This window comes from Carcharhinus amblyrhynchos, chromosome 20 (assembly GCF_965287045.1).
Source record: "Carcharhinus amblyrhynchos chromosome 20, sCarAmb.v2.hapA, whole genome shotgun sequence".
Classification (NCBI taxonomy): domain Eukaryota; kingdom Metazoa; phylum Chordata; class Chondrichthyes; order Carcharhiniformes; family Carcharhinidae; genus Carcharhinus; species Carcharhinus amblyrhynchos.
Window position 1 is genome coordinate 38,615,466 of NC_137343.1, and position 16,176 is coordinate 38,631,641.

At 46.0% G+C, this 16,176-nt stretch overlaps 1 protein-coding gene across 1 annotated transcript in view; it reads left to right on the top strand.

Moving 5' to 3' along the window:
* LOC145356101 (coiled-coil domain-containing protein 60-like) overlaps positions 1-7,084 on the top strand; it is a 90,755-nt gene extending 83,671 nt beyond the window's left edge. The window contains exons 13-15 of the mRNA XM_080208704.1: positions 949-1,083; positions 3,028-3,217; positions 5,996-7,084. Of these exons, the coding sequence (XP_080064830.1) occupies positions 949-1,083; positions 3,028-3,217; positions 5,996-6,103 (433 nt within the window). The 3' untranslated portion in view covers positions 6,104-7,084. The remainder of the gene's footprint in view (positions 1-948; positions 1,084-3,027; positions 3,218-5,995) is intronic.
* Positions 7,085-16,176: the final 9,092 nt, after the last annotated feature.

The following is a 16,176-nucleotide window of genomic DNA, read 5'->3' on the forward strand; positions in this document are numbered from 1 at the left end:
CTAAAATATAAACTTGCATTTGATATTCTCTGCTTTTCCCTCTTTAAAAGACTATTTTTTTTCACCAACTAGTTTGTTTTATGCTGTAAACATATGAATAGCTATTAAGGTTTTGAGTCAGCCAGGTATGATCCCACCTCTTGTCACTTTCAAATTCCACCCCATCTTTATTTTTTACTGATTAAAGGTAAGCTACTCTTTATGTACCAGCAGTTCATGGAGGGCTGAACCTGTAGTCAGTTCCCAGTCAGGGTATTGGCAGTTGCTGTGCGAAGTCTAGGCATGTCCCAAAGTGCAAGAGAGGAAAAGAAAATACCTTTCCATTCTCCTCTAACTCCAACTGGACATTTAAACATGGGGACTGGTACAAGTGCCTGTGTACCCCTGTTTCCAGCTGGGAAGTGTTTATTTATTAGCGTCACAAGTAAGCTTACATTAACACTGCAATGAAGTTACTGTGAAAATCCCCTAGTCACCACTCTTTGAACCTGTTCGGTACACTGAGGGAGAAATGCACCTAACCAGCACGTCTTTTGGACTGTGGGAGGAAACCAAGTAAGAAGTATCACAACGCCAGTTTAAAGTCCAACAGTTTTATTTGATAGTAAATGCCACAAGCTTTCGGAATGTTGTTCCTTCGTCAGGTGAGTGGAAAAATAAACCTGTTGGACTTTAACCTGGTGTTGTGAGACTTCTTACTGTGTTTACCCCAGTCCAACGCCGGCATCTCCACATCATGACTACTACCGTGGAGGAAACCAATGGAGACATGGAGAGAATGTGTAGACTCTGCACAGACATTGACCCAAGCTGGGAATTGAACCCGGGTCCCTAGCGCTGTGAGGCAGCAGTGCTAACCACTGTCCTGCCATAGTTGTGAGTGCTTTAGCAGATGGAAGTGATGATGTTTAGCTCCTTCCTGACTAAATCCTCTGTTGGAAATTTCAGGAGACGTTGGGAGACCAGCAAGTGCAAATTTCGTGCCTTAGACAATATAGGCAGCTTTTATACGTACAGCGAAGATATGCAGAGGTCGCTTCAGGAGTCGAAAGGAGATAAAGTACAAATAATTGCGGAGACCTGGTGAGTGTCAGATGATGTCTCCATTATCGTCTTTCCTTCTAATGAAGTAAAGAAGATAAAGAAGTAAAAAATGGGAAAGGAAGAGTATTTTGGAGAAAAGTTGAGTTAAATTCGATTTTATGTTGAGTGGATTATCTCCTAGCTTCTTCAGTGCCTGAGTCGTTTGTGTCCTCATCAAATGGAGGAATGGTACTCCCGCTAGATTATTAAACCAGAAACTCAGCTAATGTTCTGGGGACACAAATCCTGCCACAGCAGATGGTGGAATTTGAATTCAATAAAAAGAAATCTGCAATCAAGAATCTACTGATGACCATGAAACTATTGTTGATTGTTGGAAAAACCCATCTGGTTCACTGATGTCCTTTAAGGAAGGAAATCTGCCATCCTTTCCTGGTGTGGCCAACATGTGACTCCAGAGCCACAGCAATGTGCACTCTGAAATGGCCTGGCAAGCCACTCACTACCACGTTCTCAAGGGCAACTAGGGATGGCAACAAAGGCTGGCCAGCCAGCAACACCCATGTCCTACAAATGAACATTTAAAAAAATGGGGATTTCTGATTTGATCTCTAATCTACTTTTCGCTGGGTTGCAGTTGGAGTGATACTATTGACTTCAGAACCTCCTGGCAAATGGAGTAGGGGAAACCCCTAGTTAATGATCATTAGTGACACTACACTCAGTGTCCTGACATGGTAAAGCTCCTGGACTACAGACTGGCCTCTTGCAGTTAAAAGCCCTGCACATCAGCCAGATTCAAGTGCTAAAGATCTTGCTGTGTCATGATGCATATGTTTTAAAGTTCAGATATGGTGGTTTACCATGGTTGCTCATCCTGCTACCATCAGACTCATGTACGAAGCAGCCATCAAACGATGCAGTTGACAGTTGTCAATGCATACCCTAACAAGAATCACCACCATCAGCAGTGAGGAACAATTAACAGCTACTCTGAGCAATACTCAGGGTGGAATCTTATGGAAAAATATTCTAAGTGCAGAACAAGCAGGAAAATGGGAGAGAATCACACCGGTGATTGGGTGAACTATCTTATGGCTCTTAGTGCAAGAGCCAGATGTGATTCTTACCAGTAGGGGGAGGGGCAGAGCTAGCTGCTGAGCTTTTGAGGCACCATTATGCAGGCATCCCAATCTCCCAGTGTACTGGGAGATCTCCTGCCACCCCCTTTTCCAAACCTCCCAGATTGCCCCACTTGCAGAGTTCCCCCCACCCCCTCAGACCCTACCCCATGAGCACCAGCTCTGCCCCTACCCACCCAGGGGCTTCAGTGGCCTCCAGTTCCACCGTAAGAACTTGGAGCAGGAGTAGGCCATTTGGCCCCTCAAGCCTGCTCTGCCATTCAATAAGATCATGGCTGATCTTTTCGTGGACTCAGCTCCACTTACCTGCCCGCTCACCATAATCCTTAATTCCTTTGTTGTTGAAAAATTTATAATCTTGTCTTAAAAACATTCAATGAGGTAGCCTCAACTGCTTCACTGGGCAGGGAGTTCCACAGATTCACAACCCTTTGTATGAAGAAGTTCCTCCGCAGCTCAGTCCTAAATCTGCTCCCCCTTATTTTCAAGCCATGCTCCCTAATTCTAGTTTCACCTGCCAGTGGAAACAACTTTCCTGCTTCTATCTTATCTATTCCCTTCATAATCTTGTATGTTTCTATAAGATCTCCCCTCATTCTTTTGAATTGCATGAGTATAGTCCCAGTCTACTCAGTCTCTCCTCATAAGCCAACCCTCTCAACTCCGGAATCAACCTAGTGAATCCCCTCTGCACCCCTTCCAGTGCCAGTGTATCCTTCCTCAAGTAAGGAGACCAAAACTGTACACAGTACTCGAGAAACCTGGCACGAACCTCTCGCCCGCAGTGTTGTTACCAGTGAATCACAGCAAACTGCTGTCTTTCATTCTTTTTTTCTTTCAGGTATTCCAACCTCTTGTCTCGAATTCCTGAGGCTGTAAAAGAAAATCAAAAGATCGATCGAGTGCTGAAAAGGTTGGGAAAGTTTGGGGAACGGCAGAGCTTCAGAGTTCGGCCTCACCAGTTCCTCAAAGTGCTGAACGGGCTGAGAAACTGGGAGCTCTGTTCTCCGGACATTTGTGCAGCTATCGAGGTGAGGATCCATCGACCTAGCTGGTGAAAAGAGTTCAGTATCACTGCGATAAGGAAAATATTCAGTGGAAATAATTACGTCTTAAGTCACGGGATTGTTTTACTGGTGAGGAAGGCAGATTTTGCTGAGTCAGTGGAAAACAGCTTCTTGTGAAGGTGGTGGGGGAGAGGGATAAGGCTGCGTTTATTTATTGCTGATCCACTGATGGTAGCAGAGTGTCTCCTCGGTCTGCTGCTGTCATTGGGCGGAATTTTACCAGCACGTCCGCCCGAGGTTTTGTAAACTAAACCAGTGAAAGTTTAGGGAATATTCTTCCAGGAAAGTATCACAATGGTGTTTATTCCCCAACAAACACATTTCCTATCCTATAAGGTTGTTAAGAAGGCGTACGGTGTCTTGGCGTTTATTGGTAGGGGGATTGAATTTAGGAGTCGCAGCGTCATGTTGCAACTGTACACAACTCTGGTGCGGCCGCACTTGGAGTACTGTGTGCAGTTCTGGTCCCCATATTACAGGAAAGATGTGGAGGCTTTGGAGAGGGTGCAGAGGAGGTTTACCAGGATGTTGCCTGGTATGCAGGGGAGGTCCTATGAGGAGAGACTGAGGGATTTGGGGTTGTTTTCACTGGAAAGAAGGCGGCTAAGAGGGGATCTTATAGAAACATATAAGATGATTAGAGGTTTAGATAGGGTGGATGGTGATAGCCTGTTTCCTCGGATGGAGAAAGCTAGCACGAGGGGGCATGGCTTTAAATTAAGGGGGGGTAGTTATAGGACGGATGTCAGGGGCAGGTTCTTTACCCAGAGGGTGGTGAGGGACTGGAATGCCCTGCCTGCTGCAGTTGTAAATGCGCCTAGTTTGGGGGCGTTTAAGAGATTGGTGGATAGGTTTATGGACGAAAAGGGATTGGTTTAGATTAGTGGGTCAATGTTTTTTTTAAAAATAAGACTGGTCGGCGCAACATTGTGGGCCGAAGGGCCTGTTCCGCGCTGTAATGTTCTATGTTCTATGTTCTATGTTCTATCCGGACTCATTGGATAGCAAAACAAGTCTTTATTTTTTTTCAACTTTCTGTCCCCCTGCCCACAAATGCCAATGGGATATTGAGATTAATTGAAGAACCTCTGTTGTGGCAAAAATTAGTTCAAGCTACGGGCATGGTTCAGTACAATAGAATGAAGCTATTTGTTCTCCTTTATTTCATAGGCAGAATCATAGCACTCCCCCCCCCTACCCCCACACCACCCACTCCAACCTGCACACAACTCCAAGGCAGTTGCATGGATAGGACTCCCTCCAGGGTCCTGTCTGCGCTGACTCCAGACACAGTTTCACAGTGAGGTAGTCAGGGCCTCAGGCAGAAACCACCACCAACCCCACCCCATACCTCCATTAAAGCCCCTGCATGATCACCTAGTGGCAAGTTCAGGGCCTTTTCCCACCCAACCTCAACATTTGTGCAGCAGGCGCAAGTTGGATCAGGGAGCTGAATAGATAAAGTTTAGATCTCGGCCACAGACAGGAAGGTTAAGTGGGAGCACAGTTCAATATGAAGGCCCCTTCAGATTTGGGGCACTCTATCCTCAGGATCTGGAAGTCCTGGCCCTTCCTTTCCCCAATCTGGCCTATCCACCCCCTTTCCTGACACTGAAGTCACACCCCAGGGCATCTCCACTGCTCCAGGACACCTGGTACTTAGCTGATGTTTGGTCCCAGGATTCAGTCTCAGGCACGGCACTGCAGTACCTCTTCTGGCCACTGGAAAGGTTAGAGGACTGTTGGCCAAGCTGCTTGATTGATAGTTTGCCAAGTCGGGCTACTCTCCAAGGATGGATGGAAGTTCTGCCTGCTCCTAATCAATGCTCAAATGAGTGTAAAATGTCAGCAAGGATGTGTCTCATGTCAACTCTCAGGATGGTGGATATTGAGCACTTGCCATCCTGAAAATTCAGACCATGCTGTAAGATGTCAGCTACAACTCTCACCAACTTTTACAGATGCACCAGAGAAAGCATTCTTTCTGGTTGTATCACAGGGGCTTGGTACGGCACCTGCCCTGCCCAAGAAACTATAAAAGGTCTGAACGAAGCCCAGTCCATCACACAAACCAGCCTCCCATCCATTGACTCTGTCTACACTTCCCACTGACTCGGTAAAGCAGCCAGCATAATCAAGGACCCCACACAGCCCAAACATTCTCTCTTCCACCTTTTTCCGTTGGGAAAAAGATACAAAGTCTGAGGTCAACCAACTCAAAAACAGCTTCTTCCCTACTGCCATCAGACTTTTGAAAGGACCTCCTCGCACTAAATTGATCTTGCTCTACACTCTAGCTATGACTGTAACACTACATTCTGCACTCTCTCCTTTCCTTTGCTATGAATGGTGTGCTTTGCCTGTATAGCACACCAGAAACAGTACTGTTCACTGTAAATACATGTGACAACAACAAATCACGATGAAAGTATCAATAAAGGGAAGGAGGGTGAAAAGGATTTTAAAGAATTCTGATTACACTAAAGATACAAAGCTGCTTGTTAAATACCCAGGGGTTTAATTTTCTAGTCTAATACATAAGTACTCATATACAGTGCATTTGTGCACTATTTTAATACTATTAGCTTTATTTGAATAGCTTATCAACTGTTTGACATGGAGAAATTGTGTGCAAAGAGACCAACCACCAGAGGAAGTAATACCCCATCTGTGTAACTGTATTATGGTACAGGGGGACAAGTGCTGAAACCATCTCTCATGTCTGTACCATTGTATTCACAGTTTATGCGGGACAAAGTGGTTCTGATGCCTGCAGAGGACTATGACAGCTGGTTACAACTGAAATTGGAATTACCAAGGAGGATACAGAGTGCTCCACCCCTAAGGTGAAAATCACACAAAAGGAGGATGTGCAAAGTTGTTGCGAGAGTGATTTTGTGGAATCCAACAGGAGACTTTTTGGGCTTCCTTCTGATTGAACATAAATGGACTGAAATTGCCCCGTGCAATGTCAATAATGAACACAACTGACGTTTGTATTAAACTGACCCACTTGCACTGTAATACCAGGCAAGGGAGCTGTTCACACATGATTAATTTTGTACAATGAGATTTCACCCACAAAGAAGGGTATGGTGATTGTTTTATAATTATGGCCCAATTATAGATTAAACTACAAGCAATAGAGAGGGTAACAGATTCGCCCATCATGTCAATGGATGACTATGTCCATTAGGGACAGCAAACTAATAAGAGATATTAAAATATGTTGTAATGGCAATCAACTGTAAATGCATTTCATTTAAGAGTTACGCTATTAATGTAAACTGTTAGAGAGTTTGTATGTTGCCCAGTTGTGACCCTCTGTCTCTCCATTGTGACTTCTCTTGTTCCACTGTCTTATGGATATGTCTTTGGTCATTGATTTTCTTGACTTTCTCCTCCTGGTCATTCTCAGCTCCAACTGCAGTGTCCCACGCAGTTCTCCTCCTTCACCCATCTTTGCTGCATTGGAAATAGGGAAGTACGGTTCGGCAGCCTGCCCCTCTGGAAAGAGATCATGTCTCAGGAAGTGATGGTTGCGGAACCTGTGATTTCCTGTCCATTAGAACCAGTGCTTGAAAATCACAGGCTGTGGAATTCTTAAGATATCGTCCCTGTCTCAATCACGACATCTCATCATACCATCTGTTCATTTTCCATCTTATTTCTTAAAGTCTTGGTCATTCTTAGTCCTTGCCTAAAGTGGTTAGCGAAATGAAACAAGTCCCTGTTGCCCTTCAAATCCCACTCTTGAATTTGTCATTGAAAGGCCCCTATTTTACCATTTTGATTCTAAGTGCTGGGCGGACTTGAACCTGGGAGTGTTTCAGATCCAACTTTTAGACCCATTCTCAGGCACCCCCATACACACTCTGCCTGAAAAAATATCAGCATTTCCGAATCGTGCTGCAGAACCTGTGGGCAGGGCTTAATGCGCCCAAAATCCTCCAGCTCCGATAGGTGCCTCCAACTGCGCACGCACGGTAAAAAAGATAGAAAAACGCTACCTTGCCACGTTCCTCCCGGGCCGGATTATGCCTCCCCCGGCTCCGTAAGAACTCTCACAATACCCGGTTAAAGTCCAACAAGTTTATTTGATAGTAAACCCACAAGCTTTCGGAACTTCTAGAACTTTCCACTCACCTGACGAAGGAACAGTGTTCCGAAAGCTTGTGAGTTTACTATCAAATAAACTTGTTGGACTTTAACGTGGTATTGTGAGAGTTCTTACTGTGTTTACCCCAGTCCCCCTGGCTCCCTCAGACTTTACCCCACCCCCACAACATTACTGACCCCTTATCCCCCACCGTCTCCACCACCCAGACTCAGCCCTTCCCCCTCACTGATGTCAGGCAGAGTGGCAGCAGGTCTCCCTTCCCCTCACTGATCTCAGGAGAGTGGCAGCTGACTCCCCCTGTTCCCCCCCCCTCCCCCGCATTGATCTCAGGCAGAGTGGCAGTGGACTCCCCCCAGCCCCCTCACTGATCATAGGCTGAGTGGCAGTGGAGGCCCGCTTCTCCCTCACTGATCTCAGGCAGAGTGGCAGCGGACTCCCCCCTTCCCCCTCACTGATCTCAGGCAGAGTGACAGCAGACCCTGGTTCCCCCTCACTGATCTCAGGCAGAGTGACGGCAGACCCTGGTTCCCCCTCACTGATCTCAGGCAGAGTGGCAGCAGACCCCTCCTTCCCCCTCACTGATCTCAGGCAGAGTGGCAGTGGACTCCCCCCTTCCCCCTCACTGATCTCAGGACAGTGACAGCAGACCCCTCCTTACCCCTCACTGATCTCAGGACAGTGACAGCAGACCCCTCCTTACCCCTCACTGATCTCAGGTAGAGTGACAGCAGACCCCTCCTTACCCCTCACTGATCTCAGGCAGAGTGGCAGTGGACTCCCCCCTTCCCCCTCACTGATCTCAGGACAGTGACAGCAGACCCCTCCTTACCCCTCACTGATCTCAGGACAGTGACAGCAGACCCCTCCTTCCCCTTCACTGATCTCAGGCAGAGTGGCAGCAGACCCCTCCTTCCCCCTCACTGATCTCAGGCAGAGTGGCAGCAGACCCCTCCTTCCCCCTCACTGGCCTCAGGAGAGTGACAGCAGACCAATCTCAAGCAGACAGATGCTCGAAATTTACCTCCTCACTAATTGGAGTGCCTGAATCGCACTTTTGTGGACCACATCTGTTTCACACCGATTCTGGATGGGTGAACGCAGTGGAGAAGAGGAAGTGCCAGTAAGGCTGAGCGTGCAACCCATTGAGTCAGTTCAAATGCATTCAAATGGCCGTCGCACCCGTTTAGGGTACAGTCCCAATTGCGGCCATTTTCAGGCCATGGTAAAGGGAGGACTGGTGCGGAGGTTGGCGTGGATCGCGCTACCCACGTCACACTCAAATGTACCAAGTTTCCGTGCCCAAACCTTGATGGTAAATTTGGGCCCACTATTTCTGGTAGTCATTGAGCATTCCAAATGAAATGGCTTTTTGGCTGCTGGTACTTCTTTAGCCCAACTGGTGTTAGTGTCAGTTCAACACACCTTGATGGTTAGAATTAAACACAAACTGTAAGAAGATGGCTTACCCATTAGTGTACAGCAGTCACCTGGTTCAAATAACCACAACTGCACTTGCCGGAGTTGCCTGTGACAGTAGTGTATCACAGTATAGGAAAAATCACTTAAATCATTATGGAGAGGTTGATGGCCTAGTGGTTTAATCGCCAGCCTATTAATTCAGAAAGTCAGCTATTGTTCTGGGGACCCGGGTTCGAATCCAATAAAAAAAACCAGGAAAACAAGAATGTACAGATATCCACAGCATCATTGTTGATTGTCAAAAAGAACCCATCTGGTTCACTGATGTCCTTTAGGGAAAGAAATCTGCTGTCCTTACCGGGCCTGACCCACGTATAACTCCAGAGCCACAGCAATGTTGTTGATTCTCAATTGCCTTCTGAAATGGCCTAGAAAGCAACTCAGTTCAAGGACAACTTGGGATGGGCAATAAATGCTGGCCAGCCAGTGACACCCTTAAAAAAGCAAAATTACTGATATTCTCTGCCAGAAAGATGAAAATGTGAAATTATGCCTTGTATTTATGTCAAGCAGGAGTGAAGGCATAAATTGAGCATCATTCTCTCTTTCTTTCTCTTCCAACGTGGCCCACATAAACTAGAAAAGATGTTCCATTCTGATGGTTATCCTTTAATTAACACTGAACTGTATTTATTTGAATTGATACATAAATTCTGCATATTATAAAATTAGTACATGCCCACTTACTCCAGCTTTTTTTAAATTCTCTATCATTGCTGTACTTCCTCTTTATAAATACCGTCAACAAGCAGCTCAGAATTAATCCTTTGTGCATAATTCCTTCTCCGGTGGTGTAGCCTGTAGCATTATTAGAAATGGAAAGAGTAAGCTGTGGTCATAATTCATCGTGTCCCTGAAGGAAGGATTGAGTATGAAAGAGGTGAAATTGCACTGGGTATAGACACTGAGTAAAATCTTGTGCCTTCCTCTAAGCTGCGTTTTGTGGTAAGGAGGGCATTTAATTGGGTAAGAGGGTGGTAGGTGGGCATCTCCTATCCTCCAACCTCCATCCTGATTGAATCCAGGGTGAGAAGGCCTGTGGATGACCTTACAGTGCCCGACTGAGGCCCTTAGGCGGGCAATTAATTCCCACTTGTGTGTCTCATCCTATCATTAACCCCAGGGTGGGCAGGGGGCCCCCTACGTGAGGAGAATGACAAGCAAACCCTAACATGTTTGCCCTTGGTGCCTGATCAATGGACCCAGCATTGGGAAGGTGGAGGAGGGTACACTGAAAGCCACCCTCAGCTCTTGGTGTCAACCTCCCTCCTTCTCCGTTGGGTCTTGGTGGTGTGGACCTTTCGTCCCTAGGATCATTGGTTCTCCGGGAAGACCTGCCACTTGTCTGTTAAGTGTCATGTGGCCCTCCCAAAAGAGGCAATCTTAGGGTGTCCCCAGCTCAGCCCTAGACCCCCATCTCCTCCAAAAGATTGCCTCCACTGCATTAAAATCAAGCAGTCAGTTTAAAAGCATCTTCAGTGTTCCTGCTCAGCCTGTTAGATATTGAATAGTATAAATTACCCTAAGTTTAAGTTTATTTATTAGTGTCACAAGTTGGCTTACATTAACACTGCAATGAAGTTATTGTGAAAATTCCCTAGTTACGTCACTCTGGCACCTGTTTGGGTACACTGAGGGAGAATTTTGCATGGCCAGTGCGCCTAACCAGCACGTCTTTCAAACCATGGAAGGAAACCGGAGCACCTGGAGAAAACCCACACAGACACAGGGAGAAGGTGCAGATTCTGCATAGACAGTGACCTAAGTCAAGAGTTGAACCTGAGTCCCTGACATTGTGAGGCAGCAATGCTAACCACTTTGCCACTGTGCTAAGGTGGATATGGATTCCCAATGTCTTAGTATCAGACAACTCAATCCCACACCTGTTAATATTTCCTTGTTTGCTAACTTGAATTATGTGGCCCTGGAGGTTTGAGCAACAAACCTTAAATTCTCCCTCCCCCGACATCTTCATCTGTCACAGTTTACCCTCTGATATCAGCTTCTCTGCTGTTTGGCCATTCACATCCTTTACTCTCTCTATGGGATGCCGTTAGCAGCCTTTCCCCTAGTTTCTGTGGCTATGAGTCACCTTTCATTCCCTCGCCCTGCAATATCAATATCTCCCACTTTTTATGCCTTTTAGCTTTGACAAAGAGTCATCCAAACTCAAAATGTCAGCTCTTGTCCTTACAGATGCTGCGAGACCTGCTGAGATTTTCCAGCATTTTTTTTCTTTTGGATTTAGACCTTCTCTTGGATTCCACTGTACAGTCTGTGTGGCCCATGAAACCACAAGCTTGGGTATTCCTTACATCAGTGGTACATGGAGACATTTCTGGGAGAAATGGAGAGATTTTGCAAGCCCAATTTATAGAGGAAGATATAGTCGACAGTGCCCCACTGTGTTTAAATAACCTGGTGACGCACTGTTGAGAATGAACAATCCCAGTGGAATCTCACCCTCACCTTCAATAGGGAAGAGGTTGGGCAGGGGGGGAAGAAGTGTAATGAAGGGGTGCTATTTAGTTGGTAAAAGACTTTTACTCATGTGAACAAGTAAGGTGCTACAATTAATGTCCATTATGCCATATTAATATTCAAAGGCCACTATGTTTTCCTGTTTTAATTGGGTGGTAATCCTTCTAACTTTTGTTAATTTTGACTTTGGCTGTCTACGAGAAAATCATGATTGACTCAAATTGGCATTCACCTGTTATTTTTTTCTTAAATCAGAACCTACAGCAGAGAAACAGGTACCTCCACATAAGGGATCTCAAACCTGCAATATACTAAGCTGCTTTATAATTCTATGTCGAAGGTTAATCATTTTAATAAGATGGAAGATAATGTTTTGCCTTACTAATTAAGTGTAAGGGTTGCATGTAGTATGTCACAAACTTCAGTTCAAAATGCGATCCTGTGTTTCTCTTAAATCAGAGGAACAAGCAGTTGTGAAACATGAAATATTTGTGCAATTGCCATTTGCTTTCAGGTTATCAGTTACAGAAAAGCCAGACCTCTATCATTTAAAATTGGAACTTCCAACTTCTAATTGTCTGTGAGCTGCTTCCCCTGTTGAAATCAAAAACTCAACAACAGCTTCTTCTCTGCTGTCACCAGACCTTTGAATGGTCCTATCGCCTCACAGCGCCCGAAACCTGGGTTTGATTCCCGGCTCGGATCATTGTCTATGTGGAGGCTGCACATCCTCCCCGTGTCTGGGTGGGTTTCCCCTGCATTCTCCAGTTACTTCCCACAGTCTAAAGATGTGCAGGTTAGGTGGATTGGCCATGCTAAATTGCCCCTTCGTGTCAAGGGGACTAGCTAGGGTAAATGCATGGAGTTATGGGGATAGAGCCTGGGTGTGATTGTAGTCAGTGGAGACTCGATGGGCTGAATGGCCTCCTTCTGCACTGTAGGATTCTATGATTTATTAAACTGATCTTTTTCTTCACCCTATCTGGAATTGCAACATTACATTCTGCACCCTCTCCTATCCTTCTTCCCTATCTACTCTATGAATGATATATTTTGTCTATATAGTGCGCAAGAAACAATACTTTTCTCTGTGTCCCAATACATGTGATGCAATATTGAAGTTAATAGTTGATGCAAGGTATATTGAAGTGAGATGCAATATATGTGTCTTACTTCAATGGGCATCCTAGGATTAAAAAGGTTTATCCAGGTAAAGTGATACACTGCAACAGAGAGCAGTGATTATGAAAAGCAAACAGTAACAATGATTGAATTCCAGTACGCTTCATGTGAATCTTTAAATTGATGTAATTGAGGTGACCCCAGACAGCATCTTTTTCTGTTTGGACACTTTATTCAATGTGCTTCTACAGACTAGAGCATATTGCAGTGTTTGCAATATGTGAAAGTACATAATTAACTGGTGCACCACAGTCATTGCTTTTCTATGAACTTGTTAGATGCCTGCTTCACATTCTGTTCATACAACTGCAGCTGTCTCTCGGGACCATAGAATCCCTACAGTACAGAATAAGGCCATTCAGCCCATCAACTCTGCACTGGTAACAATTCCACCCAGGTCCTATCTCCATAACCCCATGCATTTACCCTAGCTAGCCCCCCCAACGCTAAGGGACAATTTAGCATGAACAATCAACCTAACCCGCACATCATTGGACTGTGGGAGGAAACTGGAGCACCCAGAGGAAAGCCACACAGACACGGGGAGAATGTGCAAACTCCACACAGACAGTGACCTGAGGCCGGAATTGAACCTGAGTCCCCGGCACTGTGAGGCAGCAGTGCTAACCACTGTGCCACCATCTCGCCCCTTAATTCTGGCTCTTAGAGCAGCAGAGGTGCTTTGCGGCCCTCAAGGTCTTGCGATTGCTGTTTGAGCCGTGAGATCGGAGGCTGAACACTTTGGAACGCCCTGAACACTCTGCCCCCCCACCCTTGCACATTTGCTGTCACCATCCACTCTGATTTACTTTTGTCCCCTTCTTTAAATTAGTAATCACATCTCTAACAAAGTTTTTTTTCTCCTCATCGTGCTTCAGACGCAACATTTCCAAGCATCAAAAGAATGGAAAAAAGCGAGCCAGTCAGTTCAGACAGTTTCCATCTGACCTGCAGCTGGAAACATGTCAAGCAGCTGGCAACCCACAGGCCTCCCAGTCAACAGAAATTAATCTCTTAATTGGCCCCAGGATACTCTCTGTTGGTAGCAATGAGGCTTTGTGACCTCAAAGATGGGTCAGAATAAACTTAATTAAACCTCAGCTGCACAATGATATTACAGTCCTAAAATTACACTGAGATAGCATCAGAGAAATTCTAATATGTTTGGTGGAAATTGCTCTCGTTTTGATTACAGGGTGCTGTTGCCCAGGCATTTGGAACAGTTCAATACCCCTGGTAAATTAGAGAGAGGAATTTCAAACTAACTAATCATGGCTCCGAGTGCATTCGAATTTCTTGGTTTAATTTCAGGATTGTAGATGAGCCAACACCTTATATCATAGACTCACTGAGCAACAGGACAGGGGATTTGATAGAAAGTAATGTACAAAGCATAGCATTTTCAATTATTTTGAATTATTTTTAATAGTTCTGAATTGAGTAGACTAAATGGCAAGTTTGACTTTATCAGTTCACTGCTTTCTGATTTATCTCCTCGCATTCCCTACATGTTTCAGTGCGGTAGCCTGCGGGCTGGAGGGAGCGGCCTGCTGGGCGGAGGGAGCGGCCTGCTGGGCGGAGGGAGCGGCCTGCTGGGCGGAGGGAGCGGCCTGCTGGGCGGAGGGAGCGGCCTGCTGGGCGGAGGGAGTGGCCTGCTGGGCGGAGGGAGCGGCCTGCTGGGCGGAGGGAGCGGCCTGCTGGGCGGAGGGAGCGGCCTGCTGGGCGGAGGGAGCGGCCTGCAGGCCCTGGGAGCAGCCTGATGGACTGGAAAGAGCTAGACCACTTGGACAGTCTCGGAGGCCACTCGGGGAGAGTGGCCTGTGGGCCCTGGGAGCAGCCTGATTTACCGGAGAGAGCAGCTTGCGGGCTGGAGGGAGCGACATGTTGGACAACGCTACTCTAACCAGCATCCCCTGAGCCTTCCCCTTTTCACAACAGCGTTAGACCCATCACGTCTCCACCCCTCTTCAATTCCGAAGAAGAATCATGATGTTGAGGTACCAGCATTGGACTGGGGTGGGCACAGTAAGAAGTCTCACAAAACTGTGGAGCACTGCTCCTTCATGTGGATTCACCTCACGAAGGGGCAGCACTCTGAACCTGTTGGACTTTAACCTGGTGTTGTGAGACTTCTTACTGAAGAAGAATCATAGAAACTTTAACTCTGTTCCGCTCCATAGGTGTGGCCAGAACCTGCTGAGTTTCCTCATTTAAAAAGATCAACTGTGCGTGTGTGAATGAGAGTTGCCCGTGAATGAGACTACGTGTATCTGTGTGTGTGTGTGCGTGCGTGTGTGTGTGCATGTGTGCGTGCATGCATGCGTGTGTTGTGTGTGTGTATGTGTGTGCATGCATGCATGTACGTGTGTGCGTGTGTGGTCAGGTGTGTGATCCCAGTAGCCAGTGCTTTCCGAAATGTTGTGCTGTCACCTACTTTCAGTCCTTGCACTGTTCTCCTCTCATTCACTGTTTTTCCTACTTGAAAACCTGTTTGACAAAATTAATAATAGAATTAATCTGTAAAGCAGTATTGATCTACATATGCTCTAATTCTGCCCAACTTGCTATTCCCACCTTTGTGAACAAGAATTTACAATTGCTTCATTCTGTGTGGGCTAATTTCTGTGTAGCAATGGGGCAGTTGGATGCACCACACAAGCTGCCATCAGTGCTGTAGCTTCGATTGGCTTAACCCACACTACTTAACGAGGCCGCTCCCAAATATTCCAGAACAAACGGGTGGCTGGGATTCCTGTGGGAGCGGAAGCTGCAACTGGTGCCTCTCTTTTGACCTTCACGGAGGAGCCACAGGATTGCCCCACTCGACATCACCCATCCCATCAACAAGCTACCTGGCAGCTGAGACCCCACACCTCACCCATCCCATATACAGCCAGCCTGTAACAATAGCTCAACACTTCTCACTGGTGCCACTGTCGGGCAATGCAATCTGTCCACCCCATTGCCTGCCTGTTGTACGAAAAATCAAACCCTCTCTCTAGTCACTCAGCTATACCCGTGAAACTGTTAGTGGGCTTTTTTTCGTTTGACTAAAACCACAGCGATATGGAAAACTGACAATGAGTTCCCTGCACCTTTACATTAAAATCACACCATCGATTAGATAAAACACATTTGTGCTTTGAAGTGTATGTATATCTGTTACATCTCATTTGCATGTTATATTGTTCCTGTCCACTGCTGTTAAACGCAATTGAATTGTGGCTCAGGGTGGTTCACCTGCTTTGCTGGTATCTAAAGTCAATCTGATGCAAAGCTCACAAGCTGTTAGGCATTCCGCCTTTAGACAAATATGACGGAATGGAACACCAGCTCCCCCCAAGGGAAAACCAACAGTGAGTTAGCCTTTTCTCTCGGTGGTTACAAGAAGCTTCCCAGTTCAGTGATCCAAACACCAATGGTTGGATATTGGACGTAGGTTGGGAGATGTGGCACTCTGAACACCCATTTTCCCTCAGCGTACCCAAACAAGTTCTGGAGTATGGCAACTAGGGGCTTTTCACAGCAACTTCATTACAGTGAGCCTACTTGTGACACTCATAAATAAACTTTAAAAGTTTATGATTTCAGTCCATAAACCAAAAGCACTTTGTTTCATAACCAATGATTGATAAATTTCATGACTGATAAATTATAGTTC